The sequence below is a fragment of the Scardinius erythrophthalmus genome, assembly GCF_964197995.2.
Source record: "Scardinius erythrophthalmus genome assembly, chromosome: 4".
In the NCBI taxonomy this organism is placed as follows: Eukaryota; Metazoa; Chordata; class Actinopteri; order Cypriniformes; family Leuciscidae; genus Scardinius; species Scardinius erythrophthalmus.
In genome coordinates this window covers 15568210-15585495 of record NC_138224.1, presented here as the reverse complement: position 1 = coordinate 15585495, position 17286 = coordinate 15568210, and the positions used below count along the sequence as shown (strand labels likewise).

At 36.6% G+C, this 17286-nt stretch overlaps 1 protein-coding gene and 1 pseudogene across 6 annotated transcripts; one reads left to right on the top strand and one right to left on the bottom strand.

The window, feature by feature from the left end:
- Nucleotides 1-1368: 1368 nt before the first annotated feature.
- LOC308689104 (sialic acid-binding Ig-like lectin 7) lies at nt 1369-4771 on the bottom strand (annotated as a pseudogene). Its single transcript has 7 exons — nt 4723-4771; nt 3566-3931; nt 3136-3449; nt 2056-2330; nt 1767-1848; nt 1601-1655; nt 1369-1455 (listed from the first exon to the last, which is right to left on the bottom strand). The product of its transcript is annotated as a sialic acid-binding Ig-like lectin 7 (transcript).
- Nucleotides 4772-5910: 1139 nt separating this feature from the next.
- Nucleotides 5911-16032, top strand: ints13 (integrator complex subunit 13). Of its 5 annotated transcripts, XM_081362707.1 has the most exons (18): nt 5961-5995; nt 6110-6243; nt 6707-6952; nt 7164-7238; nt 7352-7554; nt 9344-9424; nt 9517-9607; nt 9811-9939; nt 11707-11791; nt 12321-12413; nt 12488-12577; nt 12739-12917; nt 13279-13443; nt 13580-13734; nt 14002-14232; nt 14384-14523; nt 15555-15690; nt 15781-16032. In XM_081362707.1, the coding sequence occupies exons 3-18, from the start codon at nt 6728-6730 to the stop codon at nt 15815-15817; spliced, it is 2115 nt and encodes a 704-aa protein (XP_081218833.1). In that variant the 5' UTR covers nt 5961-5995; nt 6110-6243; nt 6707-6727; the 3' UTR covers nt 15818-16032. The 5 variants fall into 5 exon arrangements, with proteins under 5 accessions (XP_081218834.1, XP_081218836.1, XP_081218833.1 ...); XM_081362708.1 differs by lacking the exon at nt 6110-6243 and having other exon boundaries at nt 5911-5995; XM_081362710.1 differs by lacking the exon at nt 6110-6243 and having other exon boundaries at nt 5911-5995; nt 14002-14236; nt 14463-14523.
- Nucleotides 16033-17286: the final 1254 nt, after the last annotated feature.

Below are 17286 nucleotides of genomic sequence, written 5' to 3'. Positions count from 1 at the left end.
GTTGACTAAAAAGAAAATTTCATAATTTACATTTTTTCAGATTTTTTTATTTTGGAAATCATATCCCGGGTAAATCTGAGACTGTAAAACTTTTCAAAAAAAAATTGCATTTACAAATTGAAGCTTTACAATTATGCAAGGTTTTTTTTTTTTTTTTTTTTTTAATTTATGGTTTTTATCTTGCATAGCCCCTATATGAATGCCCTCTGATATAAATTCTGAATATAAGAATGTTTATGTTGATGAGACTTTCTTGTTCATAAAGACTATTCACGTGAATATGACTACAATAGCAAGAATAAACTTTTGATTTACATCATCTATTATAAAAGTGCTTAATTGTTGCAGAATGTTACAGCATTCAAAACACACAAATGCAAAAACAAAACAAAAATAGACAGAATATTTTAAACAAATTTGAAAGGATCTATCATTAAACAACAAAAAAATGATGTGTGGATAATTTAGCAGAATATATTTGGAAATACACTACACTACACATACAGAGTCTTTGGACAGTATATGTGTATGGTGTGTAATGATTGAATTAGGTAACAAAATAATAAACAAAGTGACATTCATTTTAAAATAGCAGATGATAATATAAATTATATTGGCATGAACCGAAAGAGGAGACAAAAGCATTGTGATACTTTGTGGTTGATGTTAGTGGAACATGTCCATTATGGGGTTTCTCTGATAGGACACCTGAGTGAACTCGAGGAGAAATGATGTCATATATTCAAAAAAGAATCACTATAAATGGCAAAATTTATATATATTGTTATTTAATACAATGACAATCATATTATAAGTCTGTCTTAAGTTTCCAAATACTTCTAAGAAATTATAGTCTGCCTGGACCCAGATTCCTATCCCAAATACATGTTAGAAAGAGCTCATGCCCAAAATGGCTTGATTATCATAGAGACCGTTTGCTCAGGTCTCATTAATATATTGGAATAGTACCACTGGAATGGTATTTAATCAGTTATAGTGTGGGAGTGGCAGCAGGACATCAAGAACCATCCTGTGACAAAGAGTTTGTGACCGTGATTACCAATCGTAAAGACAGATGTATTTCTGAGTATAATCCTTTCACCCGACCCCTTTGGAAATCCCACTTGTACCAACATCAGTGATGTGGGAATGGGAGGTTATTACTTCAATTGTTGTCCTTAATTTACATTTAAAATGAAACCTTGTTTACATGATGAAAGGGAAGGCTGCATGTACTTTGTCACTGCTATGCTGCAATAAACTTCTTTATCAAGATCTTCAATGTTCTCATCCTTTTTCTTACATAATTCTTACATACTGCCATTGTATGTGCAGATGTTGATATCTAAAGCTAGTGAGCTAAAATCCCTAGGAAGATCCCAGTTTGGCGGCTCCAGCAGATGACATGACATTATTGACATAAAAAGGCTCTCCACCATTGTCCAGTGAAACAGCCTAATGGAACAATGAATGATCAGTGGAAAGCTTGTAACAAGAAACTGGTGGAGAGAGTAACTGTATGTAAAAGTGTTTTGATGTATATGAGGTTGATATGTACAAGAATTAACAACATGTGTGTGGTTGATATATTATAACATACCCCATCAGTCCGAGCGAGTCCTGTTTTATCTCCCTTCTGTGTCCTGCAGATCCATCTACAGAAATAATCCATAAATAAAAATATATATAACTACTTGTACGTCATTCATCACAACCCTTACTATCAGTCTGACATCACTCCACGCAATCACATGGTCTATACTCACTTGTAAAGCAGCATTGTAACACATAATATCACCATAACTGCCCCAACAACACCACCAATCAGGAAGGAGTAAATGTTGAACCCTATTAACACAACAAAAGACAGTTAATGAAAACTCTTAATTACAGAGAACAACCGTTCTGATATCAAGCAAATAACCAAACACATCTGAATAACCACTTCAATAACTATTGAATCATTAAATAAAATGCAATGAAATAGCTAGGTGATCCATTGCCATATCAACAATCGAAATAGATTATTTGGATAGGTGATTTATATTTATTTACATGAAGCCTCTTGAGAGAAGAGATTCAGTTGAAGCAGTTTTCTTGCAGTGCCATGAGTGTTGCTGCCGACACACTGCAGAGTGGATGTGTGTGAGAGTGACTGATGTAGAGTGATGGAGCTCCTCAAGCCTGTGCTGTTCAATCGCTCTTCACTGATGGACGTGTTTGAAGAGTTACTGACAGGACGTCCAGACAGATGCCACTCCAGTTCAGGAGAGGGATTCCCATCAACCTCACAGAAATAAGTTAAAGAAAAGTGGAGATTTGAGGAGCATCTAATAGAGAGAAAGATCAAGAAAAGTCTGAGCAGGAAAACTGGAACCTTTTCTTAGTAACTTTCTATAGCAGTTCACATACAATCACTGATTGCTTTTGAATTAATGCCATATATGCTTGCATGAAATGCTATGTTGTGCAAACGGCAACTCAGAATGATGTTGCATTTTGTGTGTCATTGAAACAAGATGAGATGAGAATTTGTGAAATTATGCTTTACATTCATTAGCACTTTAGTTGAAGCATATTAAATGCTAGTCGGTGTGACCTTTTATCTTACACCTTTAACCTTTAACTTAAATGAATGTAAAGCAAATCAGCAAGTAAAACAGACATTCAAATAGTCCTTCCAAACTCATTTGATTTTCCCCCATGTAAGAGAAAAAGAAGCAGAATGTCCAGGCTGCACTTTTTTCAGATAAAAGTGAATAGGAACTGGGGCTGATAAGCTCCAATAAGGAAAAAAATAAGGACTTGTATACTCTATTTAAAGTCTTATAACTCTGCGTTATTCATTGACTTCTGGATAAGTGCAAATTAATAACGATTCACGAACATTAAAAAAAAAAAATTGTAACAAAGAAAAAAAAAAACACCTCAAATGTGACCATATATCTAATGTGAATTTTTTGTCTTTTTTAACTGAACAGACCCAGTTCACTATTGTTGAATGAAAAAAAAAAAAAAAAACAGCCAGGGCATTCTGCTAAATAACTTTTTTTGTGTTCCATAGATGATGGAATACACAATACAATTTACAATAATATGATTATCAAGTCAAAACTGATACAAAGCATCACTTACACTGAACATGTAATGTGATGGTGTCCTGTGCTGTTTTGTTCTTGTCCTGTAGCTCAGTAGCTGGTAGGTTATAGTGCAGGTCAAAGTGACTCTGTGGTGACGGTGAGTAGCAGTGAAGTTCAGATCAGAGATGAGGAGCTCCTGTTGTCTGCTGCTCTCACTGAGGGGGATTCTGGGAGTGAAGCTCCATGTGAGAGTTGGTGGAGGAGAGGAGCAGAGAGTCTCAGCAGAGCAGCGCAGACTCACAGAGCTCCCCTCCAACACCTCCTGATCCTGATTCTCATTCAGCTTCACTGTGGGTTTGGGGGGAGACTCTGAAATACACACAAATACAAGATTAAGTATACTGACAATCATGGCATGACAAATATATTTAAAATATTAATTTTTAACACGTTCATTTAAATAAAAAAGGACTCAAATCACTCACCAAAGACATTTACAGTGGAGGTGTTTAGTTTGTAGCTGTATTTCAGATCACCACTCTCAATCTTGAAGTAATATTTGCCATTATGATTTGAATTAACATTATAAAAGATAGTGGTACAGTTCTTCTCGTGTAGTTTTCCAGTTATATTCCCTTTAAAGTGATTATAATTGGGAACTCTAGAGTTAAACACTTGATGGTCATTCACATTAAATCCATCTTTGAACCACAGCCCTGTAGCATTACTCTCAGTGAGGTATTTGTCATATGTATCCTGAATCTCAAATGTACACTTTATAATCACACAGGATCCACTGAGAGCTTCAATCTTCTCTGGCAGACTGATGCTGAAATCTCTACAGCAAACGCCTAATAACACACAGCACAAACTGTTACAGCACACAAAGAAATGTCCAAGCACATTTCTAGCCATAAACAGAAACCGTTTATTGACTAGGCGTTTCAGTTTACAAATAAACCTCATTTACTTTTCAGTTAAAATGAAAAATGTAGTAATATAGCATTAAAATCAGAGGAGAAAATCAATAAACAGCCTGTGTGGATTGATGACGATAGATGCTTTAGTACTGACTGAATCAACATCAAAATTGTAACATGGCAAAAAGTCAGAATGCTTGATTTATCTGGAAGTTTATATATATTTACAGTAGCACTTTTTAGAATTTAGTGTTTCAGTATACAGCTGGTATTAAAATATTTCTAAAATAATGTCTAACAAAGGTAATCAGATACTTTGTAACTTGTTACATGTAACACTGCTGACAGACCTCTAAGTCAACGTACTTAATTTGGACTCGCTGGCAATTAAATTGACACTAAATTGGCAATTGGACTCGCTACATGAAATGGAGTAATAAGTATTATGTTTGTCTTGTAAACATAATTTAGTAATCATACAATTCGATTTTAACATATAGTATAAATAATAAATATTAATATAATACAGTAATGAAGTACTATTACTTAAATAGGCTACTTAACAACTCTGCAATTAAACCATTTAGACCTATATAAAACAGACTAAAATACACTGATGATATAAAATACACATTCATGATAAATATTTTAGCGGTTCACTTGATCTAACAAATGTCTCATTAAAGACATTGGTGACGATGAAGAAGAGAAGATACACATACCTTGTAATAGGACAAAGACAAAAACACAGACTTTCTCAGCAACACTCATCTTGCCATTAAAAGAAGGTTAAACCTAAGTGGAGGCCAAACATACAGATACACATCACAAAAATGATACATCACAGAAATTATATAAACATACATTCAAAATTGCCATTCTGGAATGATATTATGATAAACCAAAATTCTTCTGCATGGTTTCTAAATCATCTGGTGCAAACCATCTGTTTTATACAGTAGGTTCTGTTAAGCAGTAAGCAGTTAAATCTGGAATCTTAATGGACATTTGGATTCGCACTGACTCTGCGAGGAAGCTAAAACAGTGTAAGGTTATGCTTTCTCAAGAAAGAAAAAGCAGTTGTTCTGAAAGTGACTCAGGTTTGTTTACATGTATGAAACATTTTGAACTTCAAGATACTGTCTCTTAAGTCCATTTAGGGATCTGGTCTGAAGTTTCAATCAATCATAAATTATTGAGAGAATGAAAACACAAGAATAAATTGAGACAAAATTAATCCATTACTTGCTGAATTGTATTGCTTCTTATAAACTCAATTAAGGAATAAATTACTAAGAACAGCTGCTATATCTTGAAGTGTACAGAATAAAATAATCTAAAACAGAATGAGCACACCTAAAAATATTAAAACTAAAAATTAGGTCCTAGGTAGGCTATGGGATATTCAAATACTTACCAGAAAAGGCAGATAAAAGTTGGAGAAACCCTCTGAATATTGATTTATAAAGAGTACAAGTGATCTGCTGTAACTGACTGTATACTGAAGGAGCTGTGCTGTGTGAAGAAAACAAGTAGTTCACTGCTATTGACTTATTATTATCTTTCCATTTTACTCAGCAGTGGCAGAACCCAACAATAACAGCAATCTATCATGCAAAGTATTATTACGCACAATGAACAACAAACATCTAGTTTCCGGTTACGTGTGAAAAAGGCCCCAGAGCCGTTGAAATTTAATTATTATTTATTTTATTGAAATAATATTTCATGAAATATATTTAACGGCTTTGGTCTTTCAATGACACTGACAGCATGATTTGTGTAGGGTCTCGAGTCCAACGTTTCAGTATTTCTGCTTATGGGCTGCGTATGAATTACTCCTTTATAATAGCTCAATAATTTAACATTCAAATATTTTTACTACTTAGACTGAAATGAACGTGTCAGTCACGTCCCCATGATCATGCCACTTTGCACCAGGACCGTTTCATTTGAGCTTACACAGCCAGGGCGGAATTTCACTGACGGACGGATGTGAGTAACAGCGTATTATGTCCCTTGCGCTTTTATTTTTCTTCTCTCGGGTCGTTTGCTAATTCTTCTGGTTCCCTTTTACATGTAATCGATTTGTCATTTATGTTTGTTTAGTTTTTTTTAGCAATTCAATTATATACCATCATTGTCTATGCGAGTGGTTTTCTTAAGTGCGCATTTTCCATCGATGGAGAACTAGCAGGCGATGCTAGCAAGCTAAAGCTAGCTGCTTTTCTGTGACACACAAGGTGATAAAATAATAACTATTATTGTTTACATAACAATATTGTGATTTCTGATTATATAGAGATTTCTTTTGTAACGGTAATGACATTTTCTTTTCAGAAAGACATGTCTATTGCCAACCTATGTTTAGCTAACGTTAGTTGTTTGTGTACTCTGTTGACAGGTTTATTTACATTAATACTGTTTTTTTTACTGTATATACTGAACATTAATGCTTAGTGTCATAAGGTGTTGCATAAGGTAATGCAACACCTTATGAAGATGAAAACATGAAGCCATATAACAAGGGTAGTCCTGCTCCTGCAAACTTCAGTTTCAACTCTACTCCAACACTGTAATTTTACAGTAATCAATTAGGATGCTAATGTGTCTTTGACTAGGGTTAGAGCTAAACTCTGCAGGAGCAGGGTTGGCTTCTCTTGCCATAAATCCATATATTTCAAGTGCCTATTTTATTTTTTACAGGCTCTGTGCTGCAGGACCAGGATGAGGATGTTCGCAGTTTCACACAAGACGGCCTTTGTGGTCGATCACTGCCCGTACATGGCAGAGTCCAGCCGGCAGCTGATTGAATGTGACATGCTGACCAAAAGCCGTTCACAGGGCGTGATTCCTCTGGCTCCAGTCTCAAAATCTCTCTGGACGTGTGCAATTGAGTGCTCCATGGAGTACTGTCGAATCCTGTATGACATTTATCCCACCAAGAAACTGGTAAGTGTATGGAAACTGGCGCTGTTTATAGGTATAGTCGCTATGAATTAGCTGGTTTGTATGGAAAAGAGCTGTGTGAAAATTCTTCAAAAATGCTCTTTTTATGTTTTACGGTGGAATAAAGTAGGATTTAAATTAAGAATTAATTGTGGTTAAGTAAATAATGAGAGAATTACATTCCTGTTTCAGCTATTCCTTTAATGTCTCTCAGGTGAACTACATTGTGAGCGATTCTGAGGTTCACATCTTGAACAGCTGGAAGCAACAAGATCAGAGCACACAGGAGGTAAAACGCACATTTGTCACTCAGCAGGTCCACATCATGCACCCTTCTTGTACCAGAGTAATCTGAGCATTGTGTTGAATTAGTGTTAAGTGTATATCTGTGCTGTTTGTCAGCTGATGGCTGCCTTGGCAGCTGTTGGGCCTCCAAACCCTCGTCAGGATCCTGAATGCTGCAGTGTCCTGCATGGGCTAGTGGCGGCAGTAGAATCACTGTGTAAGATTACAGAATATCAGCATGAGGCTCGTACTGCTCTGATGGACACGGCTGACAGAGTGGCCAATAGGGGGCGCATTATCTGTCTCACCAATGCCAAAAGGTAAGCACTATACCTGTGTATATTAGGAAAATCTGCTAGGGGGTAGAACAATAGTTTTTAAAAAGTGATTTACTATTATTTACAACATGATCTGCATTTTCATGGGTTTAAATAAGTGTTTTTATTTTTTATAAGAGACAATAAAAACAACCTCTCCTTTCCTGGTAAAAGTCAATAAATTATACACAGTAATAATTAGTACTTGCCGGCTAAGAAATAAATACTTGTTACCTTACGATCCATCTGTTTTCACACATCAATGTCCATCACAAAAATAACGTGTACAATACACAGTAGTAGAGGTCCAGCGAGTACATGCATTTCCTGGCCACACTACCGGATGTTTTGAATGTGTCATCGCTTTACGAGAACAGAGAAAATTGACCTGAGCAGCTTCAACATGCTGTCTGTCAGAGGCGATAATGTACGTAACACATATCACATGCGAGTATACATTTGTTCTTTAAAGGAGAAGTTCACTTTTAAAATGAAAATTCTGTCATCATATAATCACCCTCATGTTGTTTCAAACCTGTATGAATTTCTTTCTTCTGCTGAACAGAAAGGAAGATATTTAAAAGAATGTCAGTAACCAGACAGTTTTTGGGTCCCGTTGACTTCCATAGTATATTTTTTTCCTACTATGGAAGTCAATGGGTCTGGTTACTGACATTCTTCTAAATATCTTCCTTTCTGTTCAGCAGAAGAAAGAAATTCATACAGGTTTGAAACAACATGAGGGTGATTATATGATGACAGAATTTTCATTTTTAAAAGTGAACTTCTCCTTTAATCGCTGAAAATGAATCGAATGATTGGAGACGTGAGTGAAATACGTCACACTTCATGCTAAAGAAAATAAATGCCAATCCAATTGAAAAACTTTGCCGGTTAAGTGACCATCGTTTAACGTGTTGATTTAATTACTTATATTATAAACTTGACTGGGGATTTTTATAAAAATGTATTTTGAATACTAGGCTATCTTATCAGTTGTTTAAAAGATTGATAAATTGTTATAAAATTTTCCAATAAAAGATGATAATTTTTTTTTACATGATACATTACACATTTAATTACCCCTTAACAGATCAGATATCAAATAAATGCTGGTATTTTAAACTTTCCATTCATTAAATAAAAAAAGATGTATCTGCATAAATATGTATAATATGTTTATGTATGCATATGGACTTTTGTCATCACTGGAATAAATTACTTTTTAATGTATTTTAAAATAGAAAACTATTATTTTAAAATGTAAAACGTTTCCACAATATCACTGTTTTTACTGCATTTTTCAGAAAATAAATGAACATAAGTGACTTCTTTCTAAAACATTCTGGCCCGGTTTCACAGACAGGGCTTAGACTAAGCCAGGATTAGGCCTTAGTTCAATTAGGACATTTTAGTAACTTTTCTAAAAGTGTCTATGAAATAAAACATTAGTAGTGTGCATCTTGAGACAAAACAATTGCACTGACATATTTTAAGATTTGCCAGTGCTAGTTTCTCTCAGTTGAAACAGCTCAAACATGCAATTTAGTCTGGGACTAGCTTAAGTCTTGTCTGTGAAACCGGGGAAAAAAGTCTTACGACTCCAAACTTTTGAATGATAGGGTGTGTGTGTGTGTTTTTATATATATATATATATATATATATATATATATATATATATATATATATATATATATATATATATATATATATATATATATATATATATATATATATATATATATATATATATATATATATATATATATATATATCTGTCTCTCCCTCTTAGTGACACTCATGTCAGAATGCTAGAGGATTGTGTGCTGGAAACCATTCAAGAGCAGAACAAACTGGCAGCTGGCTCTGACAGGTCAGTTCTGATACCTCTGAGTGCCACTTTAATTCTCACTCAATTAGCAAGCTCGTAATCTTACTGTTATATATATTTTTTTTACTGTGCAGACTGATGCCGATTCAGCAGTGTGAGCTTGTGCTGGTCCACATCTACCCTCAGGGTGATGACACTCTGGTCTCGGATCGGCAAAAGAAAGAGGTAGCATCTCTCTCTGCATTCGTGCTAAATGCAAATTAATTTCCATCGGGATTTTACTTAATGAGATATTTTCTGAGTTCTGAGCCTTGAATAAAATGAACCAGCTCCATAATTGTTTCAGGTTCAGTATTAAAAAGAACTATACTGCAAATTTGTTGTCACTATTGTGTAGTAATGTGTCTTTGTCTTCTCTGTGTGTGCAGCTCTCATCAGTGTTGAGCAGTGAGGTTCACAGTGTGCGAGCTGGACGCTATCTAGCCTGCAAACTGAATGTGCTGGTTCAGCAGCACTTTGATTTGGCCTCAACCACCATCACAAACATCCCAATGAAGGTCAGACTGACTGTCAAACATTCTCCTCTCTGCCTGTCTCTCTCTTTCTCTCTTCATCACTTGTTTGCACTATATCGGTTGCTTACACAGCTGCTGTTTTCATGGTTTATTGTTTGTTTTGCTAGCCTACATTAAATGTCTGTGAGCAGGTCAGTACTTTACAAGAGCTACTATTACTTATCCAGATCAAAACCCCACCCCCTCATCCAGCTCTTGCTAATCTCTGATTATTAATGGGAGCTTCAAAGATACATTTACATATTGGGCTATACTAATTTTAACTTTTTCCTAAGCACAACTAATACATTTGGATAAAACTGTTGTATGTTTACAGTATAAAAAAAACATAAGGCCTATTAAGAAAAGTAGTTTTTAAAATTATATATTAAATATTATTCATTAATTTATTGAATGCATAAAGTCAACATGAAATCAAAATTGACCTTATTTAGTTTCCTGATGCACATTCCTGGTCTTATTATGCACATTATTAAAAAAAGAAAGACATTTTTACACTTTGTTTGAATAATACTCTGCCTTGAAATGATTTTGCATCACTTTTGGCTACTCTTGTAGGTAATGCAGATTTTCTAAAATCTTGTCAGTAGTCAATGTTGTAATTTAATGTTGGTCAGTCTTAAATAAGAGATTTTTTTTTTTTTTTTTAAGAAAAAAAGTGTTTTTATTTGGATACATCAAGAAGCTCTGAAAAATAAGTCAGATTTAACAATTCTGATTCAGATTCTTCAATGGTTCCATTAAGAATTTAGTATTTTAAAGGAAGAAAGTTCTGTTTTTTTTATTGCTGTTATTGCACTCAACTTTCTGTCCCCAAATCATTTTAGATTTGAACAGAAATCTAAGGTACATATAAAATCATTCTTGCAAAAAAGTGTTTACACACACTGTTTTTAATCATTTGAATCAGATTTATGCTTTAACCATTCCGGCTTATTTATAAGAGTTTTTGAAACACTGAACAGAGCCAACTTGTTTGGATCACAATGTTTGATATCCATTTTTTATGATCCAGTCAATTCTTAATGGATAAAATCAGGTCCCACACCCTTTTTGAACAATAAGTTTCACTTTAAAATTCATCACAGCAGGGAAGTTAAATGGGTTGCGAAAGCCATTTCATGTTGACTTTAACAGAATTCTAAAGGAATAATTCCACACATCCATGCTCTCCAAAGAGTGTAGATTAGCACCCAGCTGGATGAACAATTGACCCTCTAGATCCCCTTTCAGCCCCCAGACTTTTTCTCTATCGGGGGTATTTCTCTTTTGCTTTTGCTATCTCTATCTCTCTCTTATTTCTGGGTGATGTATTTTGCCCTGGCTGGGTGTGGCAGGATGTGAAGTGTGTTTTCTTGTACTGGTCGCTTGTGTTTTTAAAAGCTGCAGGTCCCTGCAGAAACACACAGTAGTTTTAAGATGTGTGTTTGAGGCCAGTGACCCCAGGGATGAAACGTCCTGCTCCATGGAGTCCATCCGTCTCTGTTCTCCCAGTCCTTCTCCTTTCTTCTCCTGTTCTTAATGTGTGTAAGCTCTATTTGTTGCTTACAGTCTCTGATCTCCACAGCGTATGAACCAGCTGGGAGACTCCGAGGCATTTGTGGACATCATATCTGTGAGGGCACAGTTATTTTATAATCTGTGCTCTTCAAACATGAAAGCAGCAGTAGATTGTGATGTGTTAGTAGTGTAGAGGCCCAGCTGCTGATCTGTATGTGTATTTGTGTGTGTATGTACATGTGTGAGAAGGAGGAGCAACATGCTAACACTTCAGCAAATTACGACGTTGAGCTTCTGCACCATCGTGATGCACATATGGAATTTATTAAGAGTGGTGAGTAAATCAGTCCTTTGCATCAAAAATCCAACACAGCCTACATTTCACTGCATAAATCATTTGGACATTAGACCACAGCATCTGTTATCAACCTTTATAAAGCATTAAAAAAAGAATGCAAACCCCCCCCCCCAAAAAACAATTATCACATTCAGGGTCAGTTTTGGCCCGTGGAACATAAGCTTATAAAACAATCATACATTATATTTTCAACAATAAACATATTGTATCTGATGATTAACCTCGAATAATTTAAATAACTTAAATATTGAGAAAGTCTTTAAAATTTTAAATTGTATCAAGTAAAAACCTCTTTATCAATGTTTATGAGATATTTTATTTGAAAATATTTATATTATTAGAAGATATATTATTTGAATATAATATATGGGTAATCAATGATTTAATTAAAGGTATAGTTTAAAAATGAAAATTCTGTAAATTCATGAATCCTAAATCTGATATTTGGGAAAGAAAAGGATAAATTTAGCAAGGTTACTCATTTTTGTGTTTATCTCATGTGTAGGTGATTTGCACATGGCCGGCAGCACCAGCAGAGACAGTGGACTGAAGGAAACTGTCACACTCAAATGGTGCACTCCACGCACCAACAGTGTAGGTGAGTGGAACTCTGGGAAATGTTTTCTTCTTTCTACCACATGACAAATTCATGATTTTTCTTTCTTTTTGCAGAACTGCATTACTGCACAGGGGCGTATCGTATTTCTCCAGTGGACGTTAACAGCCGGCCATCTTCCTGCCTCACCAACTTCCTGTTGAACGGTGTGTGTGCACAATCTCTCTGCCCCACCATGCATTTTTTTCTTATTGAATATAGTTTCTCTCATTCATATTTTTGGTAACAGAAGGAGAGAGGCTGGGATATGAAACTGTGGAAGTACATGCTTTATTGTATATTTTCCTTTTGTTTTGGGTCTTCCCAGGCCGATCTGTGCTACTAGAGCAGCCCCGCAAGTCAGGGTCTAAGGTCATCAGTCACATGTTGAGCAGCCATGGAGGAGAAATCTTTCTGCATGTCCTGAACAGCACCCGCTCAACGTTGGAGGACCCGCCCTCCATCAGCGAGGGCTGCGGTGGCCGAGTGACCGACTACCGCATCACTGTAAGCTCAACAAGCACTGTCTTTGACCTACTGACTTGTGCTGCGTTCACATAATGTAGGGATAACCATAATTACGTGTTTCCAACCTGTAAAAAACATGTATGTCTTTGTCAAATTTGTAATTACAACTTGCTTTATAAACTAAGAACTAAAATGGCAGAAGCTTCAAAATTGTCATAGAGAGGTACATTAGTAGTGATGAAGCGTTTTGTGGTTCACAACAGCCACAGATGAATCCAGTTTGCAGGTATGAGTGTTACCAACAAATTTGAGGGAAAAATGTATTAAGTTATTGCGGAATTGATCAATTATATTTCCTGCATGTGGCTGCAGAGTAAATCTTGTTAATATCTCTTTTCAGGACTTCGGTGAGTTTATGCGTGAGAATCGTCTGACTCCATTCCCGGACTCAATGGTAGATGCAGCAGGCAGAGCTCCAGTGGAGAGAGCCAAATCTCAACTAGAACGACACACACGATACTGGCCAATGATCATCTCCCAGACCACCATCTTCAACATGCAGGCGGTGAGGGACAACGACATCTAAATCAGTGGTTCTCAACCAGGGGGACAGTTTTTGCCATGCATATTGTGTGCATGATCTGTGTGTGTGTGTGTGTGTTTTCTTGGGTATTGTGGTCATCTTTGTGTGTATATTCCAGGTGGTACCGTTAGCTAACCTCATAGTGAAGGACACTCTAACAGATGAAGATGTGCTTACCTGTCAGAAGACCGTCTATAATCTTGTTGATATGGAGAGGAAGAGTGACCCTTTGCCCATTTCAACCGTGGGCTCCAGAGGCAAAGGTCCCAAACGGTGAGAATATCAAATCAGGTTTCGATTTGTCTTGTTGTGTGGCTGTTCCAAAACCTAGTGGGCTGCCTTGGTATCTACTACCTATATAGTCAGCTGCCTTCTAAGCATGTTAACTGAAATGGAGATTTTCATTTATTTTAGCAACAATGCTGCCTATATAGACTGCTCACTTGATTTTGACGCAGCATGTGTTTGTGCATAAACTTTCAAAGTTTCAACTTTCACATGTTTACTATGTATGTTGATGCTGATGTTTTATGTATTTAGTGATGAGCAGTATCGGATCATGTGGAATGAGTTGGAGACGTTAGTAAAGACTCATGTGGGCACCAGTGAGCGGCACCAACGTGTGCTGGATTGTATCAGTGCTTGTCGGAGCAAACCACCCGAGGAGGAGGAAAGGAAAAAAAGGGGAAGAAAGAGAGAGGACAAAGAGGACAAAACTGAGAAAAATGGCAAGGACACAGAGGAGAAGGGCTGGACTACAGACTCTGAGAGGTTAGTGTTAATGAACAAGATGCTGACGTTTACATTAACATCTGTCAAACCACAGCTACTTGTAAATTGATGACGGGGGATTTAGCTTTTTTCATTAATCTCCTGATATGTGTGTTTCTGATGTATACTGTATGTCCTTTTTCTCCTCCAGGCTGAAGGGGGTAATGGAGCGAGAGAAGGACGAACAGAGCGAATGTGAAATCATCAAAGATTCACCGGACTCTCCGGAGCCCCTGAACAAGAAACCACGTTTAGCTACAGAGGAGCAGCAGCCTCCAGAGAAATCTAAAGGTTCACTTTTATGTTTTTTTTTTTTTTTGGTAATCAATCCTCTGTGTAGTTTATTTTTATTTTTATTAATAATAATATTAAATTAAAATATAAATATTAAATTTATTATTATTTATTAAATTAATCACAGTGGATTATAGATTTTAAAAATCCTTTTAAGAATTAAATATCATAGTGAACAAGAATGTATGACTTTTGGTGAATCTCAAACTTAAGAATGCATTGTAACTTTCAATTTAAAAGCCATAAACCTAGCTTTACAAGATACTCTTGGGGAATGTGAGATGTTCTGCTACTAGAATACATACTTATGGCGTGTTCACACCAAACGCAAATTAAATTATTTGCGCGAGAAGATTACATACAAAGTCAATGCAAAGACGCGAATAGTCGCGAATGACGCGAATTGGGCGACGCGTTTGCCGCGAAAGCTCGATAATCGCCTCAATCGCGTCTTCCGCGCAAGTTAAAAAATTTCAACTCGAGTGAAAAATTCGCGTGAAGACGGTGAAATTCACAGAGTTGAGTGCGCCTCTGGATGGTGCTGTGAACCCTGAACACCGTTCCTCCGTATTTGGGACTTCCACAACAACTACAGAGCAGAATATCATTTATTTCAGACATGACAGAAAAATTATGGCAGAAAGAAATTGTGTTGTTGTTGATGATGATGACATTCCTTTTCGCGGGATGTTTTTATTCGCGAGTGATGCGAAAAACAAGAAAAAGCGTTCATTACATGCTTTAATGGACCATTGTGTGTGGACCTACATGATGTTTTAAATGATCAATCTTTAATGAAAAAACTAGCGAAGAAAGCACCAGCTACATCAGCACAGTCGAGTTACTTGTACTGCACGTGCACGGCATCAATTTTATGGTCAGAATTAGAAGCTACAAGCCAAGTCAGAAAGATCATCATCCAAAGTGAATGAAAAGGCAAGTCAGAATGTGGCAATATGAGGAACAGCAGCCAATCAGATCTGTGTATGAGTAGAAACAGCTGTCAAAGATGGTCTCTTGTTTTGCAGGTCCTGTGTCTCTACTCACCCTTTGGACCAACAGAATAACTCAAGCCAACTCCAGGAAGCATCAGGAGTTTGCAGGAAGATTGAGTTCAGTGAATAACAAGGCTGAACTTTATCAACATCTGAAAGAAGAAAATGGGTGTGTTGACCTCATTGTTTGTCTCAATGTGTACCCTGTGATCACATTAATCAGTCATTTTGTGTTTACTCGCTGTGTTTTCTTTATTAGGATGGATGTTCATGAGAATGGAAAAACCACCAGATGATGTGTGGAACACGCCTCTTCTCATCTCTGCAGGATCATTGATTTGTTGAGAGGATGTGATGTGACCTTTGGCATGATATCAAATGATGTTTTTGCCAGGATGCTGGTTTTGTGCCCGACAAAGAAGAGCAAGGCAATGTTTAATAAAGGACACACTTTTTATATGCTTTAGTTTGTACAAAGATTCTTAAACAGAATAAAGAAACTTGTAAACAGTGTTAGTCCATGTTTGTATTATGTGTGTGTAGATGTAAATGTACTTTGTTTGATGCAAATTGTCTTCATTCTGGTTCATTTACCTTCCTTCATGGTTTCATGGGTGTTTAGAAGAAACAACTACCTACCTCTGAAAATGTCAAGAGATGGCGAATCAGTCAACAAATGAGAAAAATACACACAACCCTTTATAAACCAAGATTTTAGTTAGCTTTATCAAGATAAGTCCTGTCCTAAATGGCACCCTCAGTCCCAGTGGTCCTCATCCAAGTGGACATTTCTGTGAAATACTGCCAAAAGTTCATTTGGCCACATGGAGGCACTCTTGAGCACCCTTTGGAACTCTAAAATGACATATGGGGCACCTATGGTCTCGTGGAGTTCATAACCTTGTCCCAAATGACACACTTCATTTGCTATTGTTTTCTTGCAGACTCACATTGGCCCCCATGAGCAAGCATGTGTCCCTTAAGTCCACAAAACCGTATGGTGTCACATTTGTCTTTTTAGGTTTCAGAAGGGCGCTCACAGTGCCCTCTTTGTGCACTTCCACCATTCTACCCGGCAGTCAAAGCGACATTACGTCACAAAATCTGGACTTTGATGAAGACCACAAGGATTAAGGGTGCCATTTGGGACAGGGCCATTGACATCCAGCTATGACTCCTCAAGGGCAACACTTTGGACAGGGCCTAAATGGAGTCTAGCCTTAGGTGGCCTGCTCACAAGACAGTGTGAAACAAATTGCAAGTGCAAGAAATGCTACATACTGCCAGTTTGATTTGCTATCTGCTGTGCAAAAAGTCTTATTATTGCCAGAATGCAGTATTTTTGTCTGGGCAAGTAGTAAAAAAAAATTGTTGCAACAAAACAATATATGCTTGGGAACAACTTTGTTTGCAGTTATGTTAACAATACTCTATTTTTGCATGAATGAATACACTTGTGGGATCACCTCTCACCTACTTTGTGTTGGTCAGACAGCCCACTCTTTATAATGTCTTTATGCCGATAGTCAAAAGCCTAGCTCATGAGTCTTTTAAAAAAGGCTCCAAAAGTGTGTTTACTGGATGTGTAAGCCTTAATGCGTTTTGACTCACACTGAAACCGGAATCTAGCCAAGGACGAAGGAAGTTAGTGTCAAGTTTTCTGACTCCAGTGAGTATGAGGCATTGAGTGTTGATAAATGTGATACTAATGCTTGCTGTCACACTCTATGCACACATATCGAGTAGAGGTGAAAGTAATTGTGTG

Coding starts and splice junctions, on each gene's coding strand:
- ints13 (XM_081362708.1), top strand. CDS start 6,728: ATGAGGATGTTCGCAGTTTCACACAAGACGGCCTTTGTGGTCGATCAC. Junction 12,578..12,738: donor CACCAACTTCCTGTTGAACG/GTGTGTGTGCAC, acceptor GGGTCTTCCCAG/GCCGATCTGTGCTACTAGAG. Junction 12,918..13,278: donor TGACCGACTACCGCATCACT/GTAAGCTCAACA, acceptor ATCTCTTTTCAG/GACTTCGGTGAGTTTATGCG.